This window comes from Pogoniulus pusillus, chromosome 3, assembly GCF_015220805.1.
Source record: "Pogoniulus pusillus isolate bPogPus1 chromosome 3, bPogPus1.pri, whole genome shotgun sequence".
Lineage (NCBI taxonomy): Eukaryota > Metazoa > Chordata > Aves > Piciformes > Lybiidae > Pogoniulus > Pogoniulus pusillus.
The window spans coordinates 32,647,018-32,667,605 of NC_087266.1; the positions used below are offsets into that span (position 1 = coordinate 32,647,018).

Here is a 20,588-nt window from a genome sequence, read left to right on the forward strand (position 1 = left end):
CCTGGAGCATGACAGAGGAGTGGCATGGCAAAGGCTGTTCTCTTCCCAGCAAGGAGTAGAGCCACAGTGGTTCAGGGAGGCACCAAGCCACATTCTTTTTCCAGGGCTGGTGCCCCAGCCCCCAACAGGAGGAGAGGGAGGGGCTCACACTGCTGAATTCCCCATGTAGTTGGTGGAGGTGTGTGAGCTTAGCTCTGCCCAAGGCGCTCATCTCCCTCCGCTCTCTGTGTGGGAGTGTTGAGGTGGTTGTGTTTGCAACACAAGTGCCCGAAGACAAGAGGTGAGAGGCTCCTCTTTTCCTTTCCACTGTCACTCAGGCCTCTGAGAGAGGGTGGTGGCTGATGGAAACATACTGTCAGGTACCATGGGGTCGTGGGGTAATTGCAAGTGGCAGATTATTATCACTAGGTTCAAACTACTTCTTTCATAGTGTTTTGGTCGCTGGCAGCTAATAGTGTATTGTGTTGAAGTATGAGTGCCATGTAATTTTCTTAACACTGAATTCCAATATCCTTCTAACACTTTGGCACCCAGAGTCTCTTTGTCACTTCAGTCCCGTGCTCTGCAGGCACACAGACAGAGACATGCGTAACAGCAGCGTCACAGAATGGGCAGGGACACCTCCCACTAGAGCAGGTTGCTCAAGGCCTCATCTAACCTGGCCTTGAGCACCTTCAGGGAGAGAGCATCCACAGCCTCCCTGGACAACCTGATCCAGTGTTTCACCACCTTCACTGTAAAAAGCTGCTTCCTAATATCCAGTTTAAATCTCCCCTCTTCCAGCTTAAACCCATTACTCATCCTGTCATTACAAGACCTTGTCATTAGTCCCTCCCCAGCCTTCCTGTGAGCCCCCTTCAGATACTGGAAGGCCACTATAAGGTCTCCTCGAAGCCTTCTCTTCTCCAAGCTGAAGAACCCTAACTCTTGTAGCCTGTCCTCACAGGAGAGCTGCTGCAGCCCTCTGATCTTCTTTGTAGCCCTCCTCTGGGCTTGCTCCAACAGTTTGATGTCCTTCTTTTGCTGGGGGCCACAGAAGTGCACACAGGACTCCAGGTGGGGTCCCTAGGAGAGCAGAGCGGAGGGGCAGAGTGCCCTCCCTTGCCCTGCTGGCCATGCTGCTCTTGCTGCAGCCCAGCACACAGTTGCTGTCTGGGCTGTGTGTGCACACTGCAGGCTCATGTTGAGCTTTTCATCACCGCAGACCCCCAGGTCCTGTTCCTCAGGGCTGCTCTAAGCCATTTGTGCAGCCTGGAGAAGAGGAGACTCAGGGGTGATCTCATTGCTGTCTACAACTACCTGAAGAGACATTGTAGCCAGGTGGGGATTGGTCTCTTCTGCCAGGCAACCAGCATCAGAACAAGGGGGGACAGTCTCAAGCTGTGCTGGGGAAAGTATAGGCTGGATGTCAGGAGGAAGCTCTTCACAGAGAGAGTGATTGGCATTGGAATGGGCTGCCCAGGGAGGTGGTGGAGTCACCATCCCTGGGGGTTTTCAAGAAAAGACTGGATGGGGCACTTAGTGCCATGGTCTGGTTGACTGGCTAGGGCTGGGTGATAGGTTGGACTGGATGATCCTGGAGGTCTCTTCCAACCTGGTTAATTCCATGATTCTATGATTCACTACCCAGCCTGGAGCTGGCTTGGGATTGTGCTGACCCATGTGCAGGACCTTACACTTGGCCTTGTTGAATGTCATGAGGTTGGTGTGGGCACACCTCTGCAGCCTGCCCAGGTCCCTCTGGATGAATCCCTGCCCTCTAGCTGTCACATAGCTTGGTGCCATCTGCACACTTGCTGAGGGAGCACTCAGTTCCTCTATCCATACTTTTGGGAGGTAGGGTGGTAATTGATTTATCTGTTTCAGTGGAGGTAAGTGCAAAGCAACTGTTGCTTGCAGCTAGAGATAATCTTCTTTTACCTGCTGTATGCCAGCATACAGTGGAAGTGAGTAGAGCTTCTAAGACAGACATTTAGCAATAGTAAACATGACTCTGGCTTGTTTGGGCTACCTCCTGTTTCTGTATAATTTAAACTTCCACTGCAACAAAAACCTGTGGCTGTCTTTGCAAGAGCAAACACATCAGTTAGGTGTGGATCAGAACTAGCGAGGCTATAGGGGCCTCTTCACCATCCAAGCTGATGGTTCGCCTGCCACAGGTCTTGGAATTATTCTCCCCACTGCAGACCTGTGTAATTTTGCTTTGGCTGGCGAGTCTAGAGGGTAGATGTCATGGCCAGCTGGAACTCTTACTGGGAGCCATCATTTTGATTAGTGGGTTTAATATTAGGCATCCTTCTGAGAAACCACTGTGGGGAGTTTAATAAGTGAAACAAAAGCAAATGGACTCTGAATTTGGAAATCATTTCAAAAAGCAGAAACAGATTTTTAATCAAGTGAATAAGTGCAATTCAGTTTTTATTACATTGTGATGTATCACCAGGCCTACACGAATGTACATGTACTAAGTTATTAACAGATAAGAGGGATGGGATGTCATCCAGAGGGACCTGGGCAAGCTGGAGAAGTGAGCCCAGGTGAACCTCACGAAGCTCAGCAAGAGCAAGTGCAGAGTTCTGCACCTGAGCCAGAACAATCCTCACTATCAATACAGAGTGGGGGATAAGGTGATAGAAAGCAGTCCTACAGAAAAGGACTTGGTGGTGCTAATAGATAAGAAGCTGGACATGAGCAGCCAGTCAGTGCTTGCAGCCCAGAAGACAAATCACATCCTGGCCTGCATCAAAAGTTGTGTTGCCAGGAGATCCAGAGAGGTGATTCTGCCACTTTGCTCTGCTCTGCTGAGACCTCACCAGGAATACAGCATCCAGATCTGCAGCTCTCGATATAGAAAAGGCATGGACCTGATAGAGCAGGTCCAGAGAAGGGCCATGAAAATGACCAGAGGGTTGGAGCACCTCTGCTATGACTACAGGTTGAGGGAGTTGGAGAAGAGGAGGCTCCAGGGAGACCTAGTAACAGCCTTCCAGTACCTGAAAGGGGCCTACAAGAAGGCTGGAGAGGGAGTGTTTCAGAGGCCTGTGGTTATAGGACAAGGGGCAATGGCTTTAAACTAGAGAAGAGCAGATTTAGGTTGAATGTTAGGAATAAGCTCTTTACCATGAGATTGGTAGAACACTGGAACATTTTTCCCAGAGAGGCGGTTGGAGCCTTGTCTCTGGAGATACTGAAAGTGAGGCTCAAGAGGGCTCTGGGCAACTTGACCTAGTTGAGGATGTCCCTGCTGACAGCAAGGGGGTTTGGACTAGATGACCTTTGGAAATCCTTCCCAACCCAGACCGTTCTATGATTCTATGAAGTGAACAGAGATATTTAGATAAGATGAGCTAAACTCTTCAATATTTCAGGTTGCCAGAATTTTCTCTCTCTTGAGTTCACACCAGAAGCATCATCTCATAATGAGTCATTTCAGTATCAGTTAGTAGTATGTGGCTTAGCTATAGAGAGACAAAACTCCTGGTGCTTGCTTAGTTTTCTCATGTTCTTAAATGTGTAAGCCAAGGGCCTCAGAATTGCCTTTAACGCAGTGTGTAGGCAAGAAATGACTTCCAGTGGGTCTTTGCAATCCCACTGTTTGAATGATCATCTCTTTCACTCACAAGGACTTTAACTGAATTACAAAAGTTCAGGTTGTGGTGGTAGCAGTGTGCTACTGTCTGGCCCTTTTCATCCCTGAGAGAACTAGATTCAGGCTACCTATTGTGGTCATCCAACTTCAAGATTTTTGTCTATGTTATGCCTTGCCTGACCAGGTCAGAGCACTCCAACTGCGTATGTACAATCACTGGAAAAAATCAAAGCAATTAGGGCATATATCCTGTTCAATCTTTATTGACAATCTGCACCAGAGGATTGAGTCCAGCATCAGTAAGTTTGCAGATGACACCAAGCTAGGAGCAGGTGCTGATCTGTTGGAGGGTAGGAGAGCCCTGCAGAGGGACCTTGCCAGGCTGGATAGGTGGGCAGAGGCCAGTGGGATGAGACTGAACAAGGCCAAGTGCAGGGTTCTGCACTTTGGCCACAACAACCCCAAGAAGAGCTACAGGCTGCAGAGTGGCTGAGAGCAGCCAGGAAAAAAGAGACCTGGGGGTACTGGTAGATAGTAGCTGAAGATGAGCCAGCAGTGTGCCCAGGTGAGCGGGAGAGCCAATGGCATCCTGGCATGGATCAGGAACAGTGTGGCCAGCAGGACAAGGGAGGTTATTCTGCCCCTGTACTCAGCACTGGTCAGGCCACACCTTGAGTACTGTGTCCAGTTCTGGGCTCCTCAATTCAAGAGAGATGTTGAGGTGCTGGAATGTGTCCAGAGAAGGGGGAGTGAAGCTGGTGAGAAGCCTGGAGCACAGCCCTGTGAGGAGAGGCTGAGGAGCTGGGGGTGTGCAGCCTGGAGAAAAGGAAGAGGAGGCTCAGGGGTGACCTCATTGCTGTCTACAACTACCTGAAGGGAGGTTGTAGCCAGATGGGGTTGGTCTCTTCTGCCAGGCAACCAATAACAGAAGAAGGAGACACAGTCTCAAGTTGTGCCAGGGGAAGTCTAGGCTGGATGTTAGGAGTAAGTTGTTGGCAGAGAGAGTGATTGGCATTGGAATGGGCTGCCCAGGGAGCTGGTGGAGTCACTGTCCCTTGAGGTCTTTGAGCAAAGCCTGTCTGAGGCACTTAGTGCCATGGTGTAGTTGATTGGCTAGGGTTGGGTGCTAGGTTGGAGTGGATGATCTTGGAGGTTTGTTCCAGCCTCGTTGCTTCTATGATTCTGTGATCTCAAGTGCAGCCCAAATATGACAGAGAGGGAGTAGCATTTACTCAGCAGCCTGGTCACACCAGTACTTGTATGAAAAGTGCACAATGGCATCCTAAGCTTTTGTCAGCCTGGAGAGATTTAAATCTGTGCCCCTGCAAAGAGGTGCTCCAATGCAGACAGAAACATCTGTGAGGTCTCTTCCAACCTTGGTGATACTGTGATACTGTGATACTGTGATAGGTTTAGAGAGTGGAGAAGGAAAAGAGTAGCCTGATGACGTGGCCCTGTGCCTAGGTTATTCCTCTGAAAAGGTGGAGGGGGAGGATCTAGCAAGCTTGATCCTTCCCAGAGATAACTGCTTCTGTGATATGGCTAATCCTGTACCATATCAGAAATGACACAGCCATGTGCCAGAAAGCAAAAATTGAATCAGATCTCATTAGAAAGTTACTGTGCAAGTTTAAATCTGCTCCAGCAACGTACAAGGAGGCATTTTTGTCCTGGGAAAGAGGATCAAGTATTGTCTGGCTCCCACAGCCAGCATAAATTTTGAAGCTAAGAAATAGTTTAGTTTGATAGAAATAGAAGCAAGCTTGTGTTTAATCCAGATCAGTTTTTTTCCTACTGGCAACTGACAGTTGGCAGATAAAATATTAATGGTGGTAAAGCAAGTTCAGGAATATTTACAGGCTGGCATGCGTTTTATGTGAGACCTTTCTGCACCTCTTGCCTCCAAACAAGTGGAGAGAGTGAATTCTCTTTTACTGTCCAGAGGGGAGCTGGTTTTGGTACAGTTTGGCAAAGAAGGCTTTGAGAAGTGATTGCATCCAGAGCAATCCTCTCCTTTCTTTAGCAAAAAGAATCATTGTTTCTTGAAGCCAACGAGGATAGAAAGCAACATGGCTGCGTGCAGCCTTCAGCTTGTGCAGACCTTCTTAACTAACTCCCCTGGCTCACCGCTCCTTGCAGCGTGGAGTGCCAACAGCTCGCTGCTGTGGCTCCTGTGCACTCTGTCAATGACACCTTTGTCCCACGAAAGCAGTCTCTGACTCGTTTCTTTTTGCTTGCCTCGCCTTCGCCTCATTCACACTTCACAAAATCAACGGATAGCTCAGTCAGGCAAATGCCTTTCCAGAGGAGTAGCAAGGGCAAGAAATCCAGCTCATTTTTAAGGCTTGAGCTTTATTAGTTCAATGTGTCCGCCGGTGATAGGGAGGACTTGATTCAGGAGCCCACCTGCGTCCTTTCTGGACCTGGGGTCTTATGCTGAAGGAAAATCTTGGTTGTCAGAGCAAGGTATGGAATAAAGAGAGGTTAAAATGCACTTGGTATGTTTTGTGTGCTCCCCTTCACCTTGCTTGCCAGTCACCTTCCACTACTCACTTGTCTCCACCTTCTTCATCTCATTTGCTAAATATCTCTTGCCTGCATCACTTCATTTTTTCCAGTTTAATGTTTGTTAGGCCAATAATTAACTCTTAATTTGATGTTTATGAACATGGCTGGTATTTAGAAACCTTGGTGCCAGCCGTTGGACAGTTGCTCTTGGATATCCAAGAGAAAGTCAAAGCTGTTGACATAAGGAGGAGTCGTGAACTCTGTATGTATAAAAACTCTGTGCTGCAGTTTGCACACTGCAGTGAGTGTTGAGGAGGAGGTAACTGTTAGGCTTTCAGCCAGTTGGTCATTCATATGGCACATTTAGGGGAGGAGAATACCTTTAAAGGCTGTTTTTCACTGCAGCAGCTGCAGCCGTGCTGATGAAAAAGCAGGGCAGTTTACACCAGCTGGCAACGCTGAAATTCAGCCTACTGGGTAGTCACCTTGGCTCCTCAGTGCCTTGGCCACCAAAGTCTGCAAGCTGAGATGAGGTCATAAATGTAAAGGGAGACAAAAGAGGATGAATATGTTGTCTGGTATTAAAAAAACAGGTGAATAATTCCTTGGTCATTCTGTAAATTAGTTACCAACTTCAGTTAACTGCAAAAGTATAACAAAAAGTGTTAATTGCCTGCCTTTGAATTTGCCTCTTAAAGAGTACACAGGATAGGCTTTACCTCACAAGAAGAAAGAAAAAAATCATGTAATTGAGAGTTTTCATCCTAGCACATTCCTCAGGTCATTAATACAACACCAAATATCATAGGAATCTCAGTAATATCTGAAGAGCTGTTAATCTGCACTGATAGCGAAACATATACATTTACATCATCTCTCCTTATGTAGGAGTATTCACGCTTAAATGATCAAAATTGGTGTATAATAACTGTATTGCAGGCTAAATTAGGTAACCATCGTGATTTCAAGTTAGGCTTAGGTTTAAATATTAAGAAAGTTTCTGGAAGTTTCTATGTAAAACTTCTGCTGTAGTGCAAGTCAGATGGAGCCACAGTTAATACAAAGTATTTCATACATAGCTTTTTGGTTTGACTGCAAACATTAGCTTTCAGCATAGAAATATTGGGCAGATACATATCATAGAATCATAGAATCAACCAGGTTGGAAGAGATCTCCAAGCTCATCCAGTCCAACCTAGCACCCAGCCCTATCCTGTCAACTAAACCATGGCACTGAGTGCTTCATCCAGTCTTCTCCTGAACACCTCCAGGGACAGCAACTCCACCACCTCCCTGGGCAGCCCATTCCAATGCCAATCACTCTCTCTGGCAACAACTTCCTCCTAACATCCAGCTTAGACCTGCCCTGGCACAACTTGAGACTGTGTCCCCTTCTTCTGTTGCTGGTTGCCTGGGATAACTTACAAGTAAGAAAAACTGAAGAAGTAATGGAGAAATAATAATCTCATACAACTCATAAAGCTGTGTTTAAGAAGGAGCATTAGGGAACAAGGCAGAAGTAGCACTTCTTTTAGGGTAGATTTTTTTTACTAATTCAGCTGACTAGATGGTTCAATTGCTCTTAAATCATGTATCAGCCTATCCCCAATGCCCTAATGCATTGAGTACCATAATAGAGAAGCTGTGATTCTAAGAAGCAGAGTCAGAATGATGCTCGTTCTACCTAAAACAGTTGAGGAGTGATTCTGAGTTGCTCATGTAGATTGTCAGTAGCCTTTGCCTTGATGAGCAAATGTGTTTTCTTTACCACACGTGAAGAAATAAGCTGTCCAAACACAGCCAGTATTTCAGAGCTAAAAGAAATTGTACTTCTGTAAGTGTTTTCAGAAGGGGACATTGCATCAGCCTACCAAACATATTTTAATAGTATTGTTATTGAATTCTTTAACATGTAACAACACAGCTGAAGGGTAGTTACCACTCACTCTTCTATTACTCAGATGTGTTTCACAGCTAAGACATAAACTAAAATTTAATACCAACTTTTCCTCAAGTCATTACTCGTATCTGGAGTGTTCTCTGGAAAGAGCTCATCTATCTATCCATCAGTCCTGCTGTTATGGCTTCACAGCTACTGGAGTTCTCTACAGCCCTCCCGTTTTTTCAGAGTAACTCAGTTCCTTTTCCAGAGTTAGTGAGCATAAAAAACATGGCAAAATGAGAACTCTAACTTTGGCTTTTGTACCCATTATTGAGCTGAATTGTTTATGATCTCTAAGGGGATCCTGTGATCCCTGTTGTCCAGGGCAGTGTAGGAATGGCAGTAACCTTTCTTGAAAAGTATGTTGCAAGACCCAGAAAGTGTCCTGTCTCTGGCACTGCAACACAGGAGAGCTGAAGATACTAAACTGCGACAGTGAGCTCTGTAGATGATCCTGGATTCCCTCTTTCACCTGAACAGATAAAGTAAATGCATTTTTAAACAAATGTCTTTGCCAGTCTGTCCCCTTCCTGTTTCTTCCTTGCAGAATCAGGCATCTCTTCAGTTTTGCTCTCTACTCCAGCTGCTTTTAGTGTCTCTCAGCACTTACTAGTACTACATGTTATTTAATGAGTCAGGAGGAATGTCTCTGTCTGCATCACCTCTGAAGTCCGTCTGGGTCGGTCTCCTGACGCAAGCAACTTCTAGTTCCTCTTGGGACTATCTCAGCTCACACTTGTGCCCCACACTCTCTGCCATGCCCATCTCCTGGTTTTCTCCCCCTCCCCATATATGGGTTGCACCTTTTTTTCCCTTTGGAGGGCAGCCACAAGGATTAAAAGGAAAGCACCTACATTTCTGCTCTTCTTTCCACACAAAATATAGCTGGTGAGTTGACCTTGGCTGGCTGCCAGATGCCCACAGAGCCACTCACACTATTCCTCTCCTGCAGGACAGAAGGAGAAAATAAGATGGAAGACCTCATGGGTCAAGATAAACACATGGAAATCACTTACTGATTACTATCACAGACAACATGAACTCAGCATGGGGAAATTTAGTTTAATTTATGGCTAATTAAAGATGTATTAGTATAGTGAGGACTAACACTCCCCAACCCCTTTTCCCAAGCTCATCTTCACTCCTTCCTTTCTGAGTCCTCTACCTGCACCTCCAAGAGCACCACGGGGGTGAGAAATGGGATGTCTTGTCAATCTGTAACCACCCCTTCCTGCCACTCCATCGCTGTTCCCCTGCTCCGGGGTGGGGGGAGCTCCACAGGCTGCAATTCCTATCTGGAAAGCTTGCTTCACTATAGCCTCCTCCAGGGGCTGCAGGGGAATCTCTGTTCCACCAAGGAGCATTTTCTCCCTGCTTCCTCTCACCTTGGTGCTTGCAGGGCTGTTTCTTATACTTTCTTCCTTGCTCTGTCCATGTGGCATTTTTATTGTCCTTCCTTAAATATGTTTATCCCCAGAGTGCCACCTCAGACTCAGGTGTGCCCTGCAGTGGATCTATTTGAGCCAGCTGGAACTGGCAGTGTCCGACAACAGCAAGGCAGCAAGGCATCCTGTTACAGAGGCCACTCCTGCAGCCCTCTACTGCCAGCACCTGAACACCTGCACCACTGCCATGTAATATGGAGACCATAAGCTGCAGATGGACAAAACAATACTGCAGTTCCTGGTCTTCAGATGTTCATAAGATCTGAGACTACGTGACTGACTAAGCCTACATGACATCAGGCACCCAAAAGTTAGTTACCTCTGTGAAATTGCATGCAACAGCTTTGCCACGTGTAATGTGGAGGGAAGACTTCATTGTTAACCTCTGAAGGCATTGAATTGAGGCAGAAATGAGATGCTAAATCAGATACGTAGATGTGGCATGAGTCCCAGTCTGGTATCTCATGGAAGATACTCAGAATCAGAGATTGCTCCTGGAATATTACTGTAACATTTACTCTGGAGTGTGTTGTGCTGTACAAAACCATATGTAGTCTTTTCACTTTGTGAAGACGAGCAGAGTAAGTACCTTGAAGGTAAACTCAGCCTTTGTCAGTTATTACATGCACAGTTTTATTTCAGGTCTGCCGAATGCGTTGGTGTGGCCTGTGTGTGTTCACACACCCACACGCAGCTGCAGCGCTGCTAGCTGGCTGTGCCCATCCATCACCTGCTCGGGAAGCTCAGCACAAGCGATGCCATCCAGCCCAAGCAAGCGGATGCGTTGCATGCCCTGATGTTGTTCGGGGACAAGATTAATTTCAGCACGCTCATATTAATCCATTATATGTCTCTTTCCAGCACAAATGGACCCCCGAGGCCTATCTCCCAGACAAATTAAAAGTGACAGTGATGATGACGACCTGCCAAATGTGACCTTAGATAGCGTTAATGAAACTGGATCTACAGCGCTCTCCATAGCCAGAGCAGTACAAGAGTAAGTATCACGTTCCCAGAGTGAGACGAGTGTTGCTGAGGTGCTCACAGGCCTTGGTGGTGCTGCAAGGCTGTCTCCCCAGCTGTGGGCCAGCATACCTGACGGATTCTCTTCTCTGTTCCCTTTAGGATGAGTTTCTCTCTTGTTGCTCTCTGATTCTCTTTGCCTTTTTTTTTTTCCTCTCTACCCTCATTATTAGGTAAAGTTTCAAACTGAAATAGTTTCTTTCCCTTTATTTAATTGCAAAGCTTTCAGTGTTCTTTATATCCCTTCCAAAGGCAGACCAGGTTAGGCTTTCACACAAAAAGCATGATGTTTTTCTTGGTTGAAAATGGTGTCAAGAAATGCATTCTGGTTGCTACATTTCTCCTGAAGGGAAGTGTCACTGAGAAGAAATAAGGGAGAGGCTTTGAAAAGCTTTTCCGTGGCCGTTATTGTGCTGTATACTTTCACTCGCTGGATGAAGAAACCAGTTCTTAATTTCATGTCTGTATTGCTTCTTTAAAATGAAAAAGAAACAGTTTTGCATGGACACTGGCAATTCTGTAGGTGCATGAGCTTGCTCAGTCGCTGCAGCAGCTGGAAGGGAACCAACTGTGAGGTAAATAAGTATTAATATCCCCATTTTATAGGTGAGGAAAATGAGGTCACACATAAAGGTCACCCTGTAGGTCTGAAGCAGAGCTGGAAATAGAACTAGAGTCTCCAGGCAGTGCAGCCTGTGCTAGACCCACAAAACACATTACAATATCTCAAAGGTTCAAAATAAGGGCATTTTGGACATTATTAAATACTAAGAGATATAATGCAGAGCATTAAACATTGATATTATATAATTTATGATAGAAGCAATTTAAATGTCTTAATCTGGTATCTAAAAGTACTTCTATTTTACTGTGTTTTCTTGGCCATCAATACCCAAAAGTGCTGGTGTTTCTAAGCTTGTGTTTAAGGAGGAACTACTTTTGCGTTTTCACCAGGCATCTGCTAATTTATCTTCCAGTCAAGCACAGTAACTGTGGTCCTCACACCTATTTTCCCCTTAAGCAGTGAGGCAGATCTGTATGGGCAAGACAGGTGACTGTCTGAATGAGATCAGCAATGCTCCTCTTCCGACAGTGAGAAAAGAAAGGGAGACTTCTTCACCAGTGACTCTATTGCTTGATAGGCAGGCCTGGCACTTACTTCAAATTCACTAGTTACAACACCAGGCCCTGAAGTGCTAAGTATTTTTTCTCAGTTTATAGCACACATAATAAGCTAGAGAAATAAAACAACCCACCATGATTTTACACTAAATCATTCTGTCTAATTAATGAAAGAAGGGAGGCGTGGAATGCTAGCAAGTACTCCTAATACATGACTGGCAGCCAGATACCATTCGCTGTGATTGATACTGCTTAAAGACTTAGAGAATTGGTCAAACCATGAAAAGCTGTTTCACTCCAGCTTTTCCACAGTGCATTCCACAGTTTGTGAAGGTAAATGTGCTGAATATTACTTGGCTGGCTCTGGAGCTTAAGAATTAAATTAAGCAATTTAATAACATAACGTCAATTCGTCCTTGTTGCAGGTTTTATTTAAACAGTAATCTGTTAGTTTATTTCAAAAGCCCCATTAGGAAAATCTAATTTGACTGTGGTCTGTGATTTGTCTTCTTCTTTACTTCATTCTCAGTCGTAAACTACACACATAGAGCTGCTGAGCTGAAAAAAGACACTAGTACTTTATACTGACTTCACTCAATCCACTTCTTTCTTAGTGCCTTACAGGCAAGCTCTAGCATGAAACTTAATATTAGACATACAGCAAAGCAGTCCACTGAAAATAAAAACCTATGTTCTACATACCCTTCAAAGTGCCTTTGAAAACTTCCAGAGGGAGATCCTGTGTGCTCAGTTTCAGCATCTAAACTTAGCAGAGAGGCATTTCCTCTGAGGACATGGAAGGTATCTCCTTTTCTGCTGAATAACTGGGCAGCACAGGGGCATGCATAGAAAAACAGCTTTGGTAGGCAGTAAAATGTAGGTCTAAGTGCCCTGCATGAGGCAGGCTGGACCTCAGAGTCCAGAATACTGTACCACAGACTGTGTTCTTTCTTAAGTGAGCTTGTAAGTGCTTTCTTACAAATAGCTATACTCTTAACAACAAAAAACAACTCCTTGCACATACTGGCTAGGAAGAATAGTGTGGCAGCTCCCTTTTGCTCTGGTGAGACCCCACCTGGAGTACTGCATCCACTTCTGGAGCCCCTATTACAAGGATGCAGATGCACTGGAGTGTGTCCAGAAAGGAGCCACAAGGATGCTCAGAGGGCTGGAGCAGCTCTGCTATGAGGACAGACTGAAAGAGTTGGGGCTGTGCAGTCTGGAGAAGAGGAGGCTCCCAGGTGACTTTCTTCTGGCCTTCCAGGATCTGAAGGGGGCCTACAAAAAAGCTGGGGAGGGACTTTTTAGGCTCTCAGGGAGTGACAGGACTAGGGGCAATGGAGTAAAGCTGGAGATGGGTAGGTTCAGAGTGGATGTGAGGAGGAACTTGTTGAGCATGAGAGTGGTGAGAGCCAGGAATGGGTTGCCCAGGGAAGTGGTTGAGGCCAGGCTGAAAGGGACTCTGGCCAGGCTAATGTAGGGTAGGGTGTCCCTAGGCATGGCAGTGGAATTTGAACTAGATGATCGTTGTGGTCCCTTCCAACCCTGACTGATTCTATGTTTCTATGATTCTTTCAGTACAAGACTGCAATTGTTCGGTCATCCATTGGTTGCAACACCCACCCTGATTTGTAGACACTAGTGGAAGGTGCAAGACAACAGTTGACCTTTCCTGTTCTTTTTGGATGTATTTTAAGTTATCATGCATAAAACTGTAAATATATGTGTCTGTGTGTATATATATATATATATAAATATAGACACACACAGAGATTTGCCTATTGCAGCCTCCTAAGCAAAACAGCTTAAAATACCTCGTGGTGGGTATCTGCCTTGGATTGGTTCTGTGTAGCTCCTCACACAAGGTGTGAGGCTGGGGGGGATTGCTTTCATGAGGCTCCCGACTTTGCTGTGTGCTGTCTGTGAGGTTCAGGATTCATCTTAGTTAGAAATCTGCAGTGCAGGTTTCTGCATCCACGTCAATTATCCTACCTCTCTGCATATGGGCTGGGTAGCAGTTGGCATTTCCAGGTGGCAATTCTTTTGACCTATTCTAGCTGTCTGATTTAGGGAGAGAGAGAAAGACTCAAGCTCATGAGTGCCCGTTCCTCTCCATTGACTGCAGGCAGCGCAGACAGCTGCCAGGGACTTGTGTCAGCACTGCACAGCTCTGGTTTGAAGTGAGAGTACAGCAATCCACAGCACCTGACTGAGGAGTTAGCATGCCTGAAGCTGGAGTGACAGAACAATACTGAATGCTTCAGCATCTTTCACTGGACCTAAATATGCCAGATGGGGTTAGTAACGTCAAAGTTTTAACCACAAGATGAAGGAAATAATAGAATCATAGAATCAGTCAGGGTTGGAAGGGACCACAAGGATCATCTAGTTCCAACTCCCCTGCCATGGGCAGGGACACCCAACCCTAGATCAGCCTGGTCAGAGCCTCATCCAGCCTGGCCTTAAACAACTCTAGGGACGGGGCCTCAACCACCTCCCTGGGCAACCCATTTCAGGCTCTCACCACTCTCATGGTGAAAATCAACAAGTCAGTGTTTGGGGAAGAGCAGTTGTTTTGATACAGCTATTTTTAAGCTTATTGTCTTGGAAATTACCCTTGTGGCTGGGTCACAAGACAGTTAGGAATGCCTGTGTGAAAGCTCTGCTTTTCAAGTCCTTTAAAACGGGAAGGCATCTTCAGCTTTGTTTCAGGTCTTCTTTCTACAAGAAAAAAAACCATGCCAGCAAAACTTGTGACAATCGGATGCTACGAGCCATGTAAGCCATGGTATTTGGCTTTAGTTCTTATTTATGTAAACACAGTGAAGTTTACTTGCATATTTGTAATGTAACCAAGTATGACTATTTTTTCTCAGGGAAATTGCCTTCTTGCTACCAGCTTTATATTGGCTGAACTTGCAGGCTCCGCAGTAGTTCTTTTGGAATGACTTCATAGCCCTTCTTCAGTTCAGCAAAGCCAATCAATAATGTAAAGTTATAGATAAACAAAGTCGTTATTTCAAGCAGGGTACTTTGGTGAAATTTCTTTATGTGACAGTGCTGCTTTATGGTAGTTGCTGTACCTTACCATAATATGGACTAAGAATAATTTATTCTTCTCAGATAATATGCTCTGGCTGATAATAAATATTGCAGCAATATGTAGATTTAAGTGGGCTTTGCATCGTAAGCAGCATTCCATCCTTTCCGTGGTGTGTTTTACAAACTCACTTTGACGTGTAGCTCTCTAACAAAGAGCAGATTTGCCTCTACATGCCAGACACCACTGGGGCTTATTACGCAGCAAGAATAGAATCATATCGTCAGGGTCAAATCTCAGATATCCTCTAGAAATCTTTGTGAAGCCAAGGGAAGACAAGCCATTAGTGAAGCCCTGGAAGACCAGTAAAACTTCTTAAGGGGCCCCCTCAGAGCAACATGCTTTTCTCTTAGCCTGGCAGCCCTCCCATCCCTAGGCAGTGCTGCTGCAGCAGGGCTCAGGAGCCACTTCTGTGGTATACAGTAGTGCAAACCCTCAACAGGGCTTTATCTCCTTTCTCTGCACACTTGTAACAGTAAAATACATTACTTTACAACGTGTAGCTCTGTGTCCCTGAACACACACGACCTACGATCTGCTCGCGGAAGCTCAGGTTAGAAGTGGAAGAGGCAGAAGGTGATTCGTAGTAGTTTTTTTCACTTTACAACTTTTGATCAGTACATCAGTAAAAATCCAAAGATACACGAATTCCCTCCCTCTCTTTAGACTTTCTTCTCCTTAAGGATTGTAGGTGAAGATAACACCTTTAGCAAAACCTTTTTTCCATTCAAATAATGTCAAGGAAATTATAAACTATGCATATAAACTAGTGATGCTTCAGGTAGCTTCTTTCTGGGAAAATGAAGAGACAGGAAATTTGAAGAGAAACTCCTGAATACTTGTAATTACAGCTTCAGTTAATTCACAGCAACGTGATTCCTATTTGGGTGTGACCATGGTGGCCAGCTCTTGGCATGAAGTCTTCATGGTATGAACTCTTTTTGAGCTGAGCTGCGTGCTGTTGAGTGCTTCTATGAAAAGGAGATTAGGGGCTTTGACCTTACACCCATTGTTTTTTTAGAGTGCTTTACTTGGTTGATAAATTGATGCTCATGTGATGATCTTTTAGATTTTACTAGCTTTTATTATTGCAGTACAGCAGAAGATAGTTCTAGATACCATACTAATGAAAAACTAAATTCCACAGCAGCCGCAGTACCAGTGTATTCTATTAAATTCATAGGTGTTTTTCAGGTGTAATTTTTCTCCTTAGAGCTCTTCTTCAATGTAAATTAACTTCTGTGATTGACTTTTATCTCTTTTGAGGTTTAGAACTGTGTTTCCATCAGCCATTTTCTACACTGGTGTTGTCTCTTTTCCTGTTTCAGCTGCAGTCATTGCTACCATTGTGCTGTTCCTTATAGGGAGCTTTCACCCCATTTTTTTCTTCTGCTTGCTGGCAACATACTTTGTCCTGAAGTCTCCCAAGGAATACAAGCAAGGGTGTTTTGGCTGTGCTTGTGGGCCTTTTGCATCTCTTTCCTCTGGCACGTCTGCCCTTTGTGAACAAGTGCTTGTATTAAAACTGCTGTACAATTGCAGAGTGATTTAACAGATGGAGCACTGACTGGTGCTGCTCTAGAACTTCTCAGAAAATACTTTTGTGCCATGGAAAATGCTAATTGGCCTAAAGCAAAGTCATGGGAATACAGCAGTTTCAATTTTACTTTTCCTAAGAATATTTCCAAGTCTGGGGTGCATTTTTCTATTGCACTGAGGCTTTAGAGCAGAAACTTGCTGGTTGCTGCAATGCTTCTGGTGGAAATGGGTCCTCACACTCAGTAAACAGAGCCACCTGTGGTCCTGTTGCCTCCCCACATGCTGTTATGTGGTGGGGCTACTCCTCAACCTCCTCTGGAGTCACTGCAGAAACTCAACTGACTTACTAAATGCTAATATAGAAAAAAGTGTGCATGCAGGTATGTAAGTGAAAGATACTGCTGAAACAGCTCTATAGGGTGGGCAATCATCTGCATTGCAGTTGTTATTTTGGGGGTGTTTCTATTCTAGTTTTGCTTTATTTTCTGTTGGCAGTCTCAGATATGTATCCTGTGGCTGGAAAGAAGAGGTTTCTTCAATGAAAAGTGCTGCTGGGTCAGAAGTTGACTGATGACCCCGGGGCACTATTGAACTGGCAGAGATGTGTTGCATCTCAGCTGGCTTAGGGAACTTCTGGGCAGTACTAGACTACTGTAGTGGTTTGGATGTACCCTGCTCCCCCCACCCCCCACTTTGGAAATCACCTAGACATTTGAATGAAGCTTATATTTACAGCTTAGCACAATGTTCAAGCAGATGTTTACAGTATATACATTCATATACAGAAATATACAAGCTAAAAGATAATAGAGAAACACAACAGCCGTTCCAGAAACCTGAATCCCAAGGAGGGGCTCCCGACCACCTTTCCACCTTCTCCCACTCCCCTACCTTAGCTCAGACATTGCCTTGTACCCCAGGGAAGAATGGAGAGTCGGACAGGGGTGTTAGGAAGCAAAGTGGATTAATCAGAGAGACAGAGGGTGAGGTTAGAGAGAAAATGCAGCTCAGAGCTCAGGCTGTGGTCCAAGTGCGAATGCCTTATCTATGTTTATGCTCTGGTTCATCTCAGCAAGGCTATGAGTGAAGTAGACATCACCATTTGTTTCTCTTTTACAGCCAGTGATCTAATCCTTCTCACCAAAACATTCCAGCTAGCTTCAGACTAGCACAACTATCCAGTCTGGACATATCCTTGCAGCAAGGTTCATCTCTCATAGTATAATCTATCTAAATATTAAGCTCAAGTATTCTTGATTTTCTCAGTGGAGAGATGTGCATACTTCTAGGTACAATCATCTCACCTGGAGTACTGCATCCAGCTCTGGAGCCCTCAACACAGGAAGGACGTGGACCTGATGGAGTGGGTTCAGAGGAGTGCCAGAAAAGTGATCAAGGAGCTGGAACACCTCTCCTACAAATACAGGCTGAGGGAACTGGGATTGTTCAGCATGAAGAAGGATCTAGGGAGACCTAGTAGTGTCCTTCCAGTACCTGAAGAAGGCCTGCAAGAAGGCTGGAGAAGGACTGCTTATAAAGGCCATGGGTGATAGGATGAGAGGGCCAAAGGTTTAAATTAGCAGAGTAGATTTAGATTGGATGTCAGGAACAAGCTCTTTACTATAAGGGTATTGGAACACTGGAACAGGTTTCTCAGGGAGGTATTGAGGCTTCATCCCTGGAAATATTCAAGATCAGGCTTGACAAGGCTCTGAACAACCTGATCTATCACAGTATCACAGTATCACAGTATCACCAAGGTTGGAAGAGACCTCACAGATCATCAAGTCCAACCCTTTACCACAGTGCCCAAGGCTAGACCATGGCACCAAGTGCCACATCCAACCTTGCCTTGAACTGCCCCAGGGACGACGACTCCACCACCTCCCCAGGCAGCCCATTCCAGTGCCCAATGACTCTCTCAGTGAAGAACTTTCTCCTCACCTCGAGCCGAAATTTCCCCTGGCGCAGCCTGAGGCTGTGTCCTCTTGTTCTGGAGCTGGCCACCTGAGAGAAGAGAGCAACCTCCTCCTGGCCACAACCACCCTTCAGGTAGTTGTAGACAGCAATAAGGTCACCCCTGAGCCTCCTCTTCTCCAGGCTAAACAACCCCAGCTCCCTAAGCCTCTCCTCGTAGGGCTTGTGCTCGAGGCCTCTCACCAGCCTCGTCGCCCTTCTCTGGACACGCTCAAGCATCTCAATGTCTTTCCTAAACTGGAGGGCCCAGAACTGAACGCAGTACTCGAGGTGTGGTCTGACCAGTGCAGAGTACAGGGGCAGAATGACCTCCCTGCTCCTGCTGACCACACCACTCCTGATGCAGGCCAGGATGCCACTGGCTCTCTTGGCCACCTGGGCACACTGCTGGCTCATGTTCAGGCGGGTATCAATCAGTACCCCCAGATCCCTCTCTGTCTGGCTGCTCTCCAGCCACTCCGACCCCAGCCTGTATCTCTGCATGGGGTTGTTGTGGCCAAAGTGCAGCACCCTGCACTTTGAGCTATTGAACGCCATCCCATTGGCCTCTGCCCATCTGTCCAGGCGGTCAAGGTCCCGCTGCAGAGCCCTTCTGCCCTCCAGCTCAGTCACAGTGAAGGATGTCCCTGCTCACTGCAGGGAGGTGGACTGCATAATCTTTGGAGGTCTCTTCGAACCCAAATCGTTCTATGATTCTGTGATTTCATCAGGGGTGATCATCTACCTTTTGGAGGTGCCTGCCTTTCCCAGTGCTAGTAAAGGAACTTGGACAGACAACTTAGAAAGAGTTAGAGAAGAAGTATGGCCAGCAGGGCAAGGGAGGTGATTGTCCCCCTCTACTCTGCTCTGCTGAGACCTCACCTGTAGTACTGCATTCAGTTCTGGAGCTCCCATTACAAGAGGGATGTGGAGATGCTGGAGCGTGTCCAGAGAAGGGCCACGAGGATGCTCAGAGGGCTGGAGCAGCTCTGCTGTGAGGACAGACTGAAAAAGTTGGGGCTGTTGAGTCTGGAGAAGAGGAGGCTCCCAGGTGACCTTCTGGTGGCCTTTCAGTATCTGAAGAGGGGCTACAAAAAAGCTGGGGAGGGACTTTTCAGGCTCTCAGGGAGTGACAGGACTGGGGGGAATGGAGCAAAGCTGAGGTGGGGAGATTCAGAGTGGATGTGAGGAGGAAGTTGTTGAGCATGAGAGTGGTGAGAGCCTGGACTGGGTTGCCCAGGGAGGTGGTTGAGGCCCCACCCATGCAGGTGTTTAAGGGCAGGCTGGATGAGGCTGTGTGCAGGCTGCTCTAGGGTAGGGTGTCCCTGCCCATGGCAGGGGTGTTGGAACTGGATGATCCTTGTGGTCCCTTCCAACCCTGACTGATTCTATGAAACTACTGACGTTATGTGCATGTACCTCAAATTGTACTACAGTCTTCTACTGCAAGAGCTTGAAAGCCTGATAGACATTTGGGATTTGCCTTGTAGGGCACTTAACTATAAGCCTTTGGTTTCAGTAATCCAGTGGACCTATACTATTTTTAAAAGGTTTTGTATTTTGTTTCTTTCTTTGTCGTTTTTGGTTTTGTTTTTTCATACGTGATATTTTACCCCCAAAAGACATTTTAATCACTTACTAGTTGGGCAGCAAAATCAGAGGATGCCATTCTGTGCATCTAGTATTTTTGGTATGGAAGTTTGCTGGTGTATGTCCCAGAGTCTTTTGCCAGGGTAACAGATTTTGCATCCTGTAGTGACCATTAGGAACAAGCGCCAGGTGGACAGCAACTGTAAATCAAAAGCAGCTACTTTAGAGGAATTGACACTACTGTCTGCTTTGAGTGGATGGTATCGCTTAAATGACAGTATATTAGGAGGTAGGGATATTGTCAAATTGTTTTCTGAAGAAGGCTGATTTGAAAATGAAAGTGCTTCTATCTTGGTCTACACAAAAATATGGTTTTTATCTGCCCTGTAACATTAAGTTACCATGACTCTCAAGTACGTGAATCTAGAGCAAGGACACTTTGCCATTAGGATATCTGTTCTCTTCTTTTGAATCACTTTGAAGTGCTAGACATGCTCTTCTCTCAATCTCTAGACTATACTATTTACTAATTATCTAAAAACTAACTCAGAAGTATTTAAGCCATAAATACTTTAGTTTGTCTACTCCAAGGAAGTTAACAATCAAGCAAGCTATGAATTCATTTTGGGATTTCTGTAATCAGCTATGTTAAATGTTTTCATGGAGAATCCTCCTGGCTTTGAGTTAGAGCCAAGTCTCATCACAGAATGGAGTTCTACTGTAAAAAGAAACAGGCACATTAATATTAACATTTGTAATAACAACAGCTTAAGT

The 20,588-nt window shown here is 45.6% G+C and overlaps 1 protein-coding gene across 5 annotated transcripts in view; it reads left to right on the forward strand.

Annotated features, from left to right (window-relative positions):
* KLF12 (KLF transcription factor 12) overlaps positions 1–20,588 on the forward strand; it is a 442,914-nt gene that overhangs the window by 236,711 nt on the left and 185,615 nt on the right. For all 5 annotated transcript variants that reach the window (XM_064174087.1, XM_064174050.1, XM_064174078.1 and 2 more), the window contains exon 5: positions 10,346–10,481. In XM_064174087.1, the coding sequence (XP_064030157.1) occupies positions 10,346–10,481 (136 nt within the window). The remainder of the gene's footprint in view (positions 1–10,345; positions 10,482–20,588) is intronic.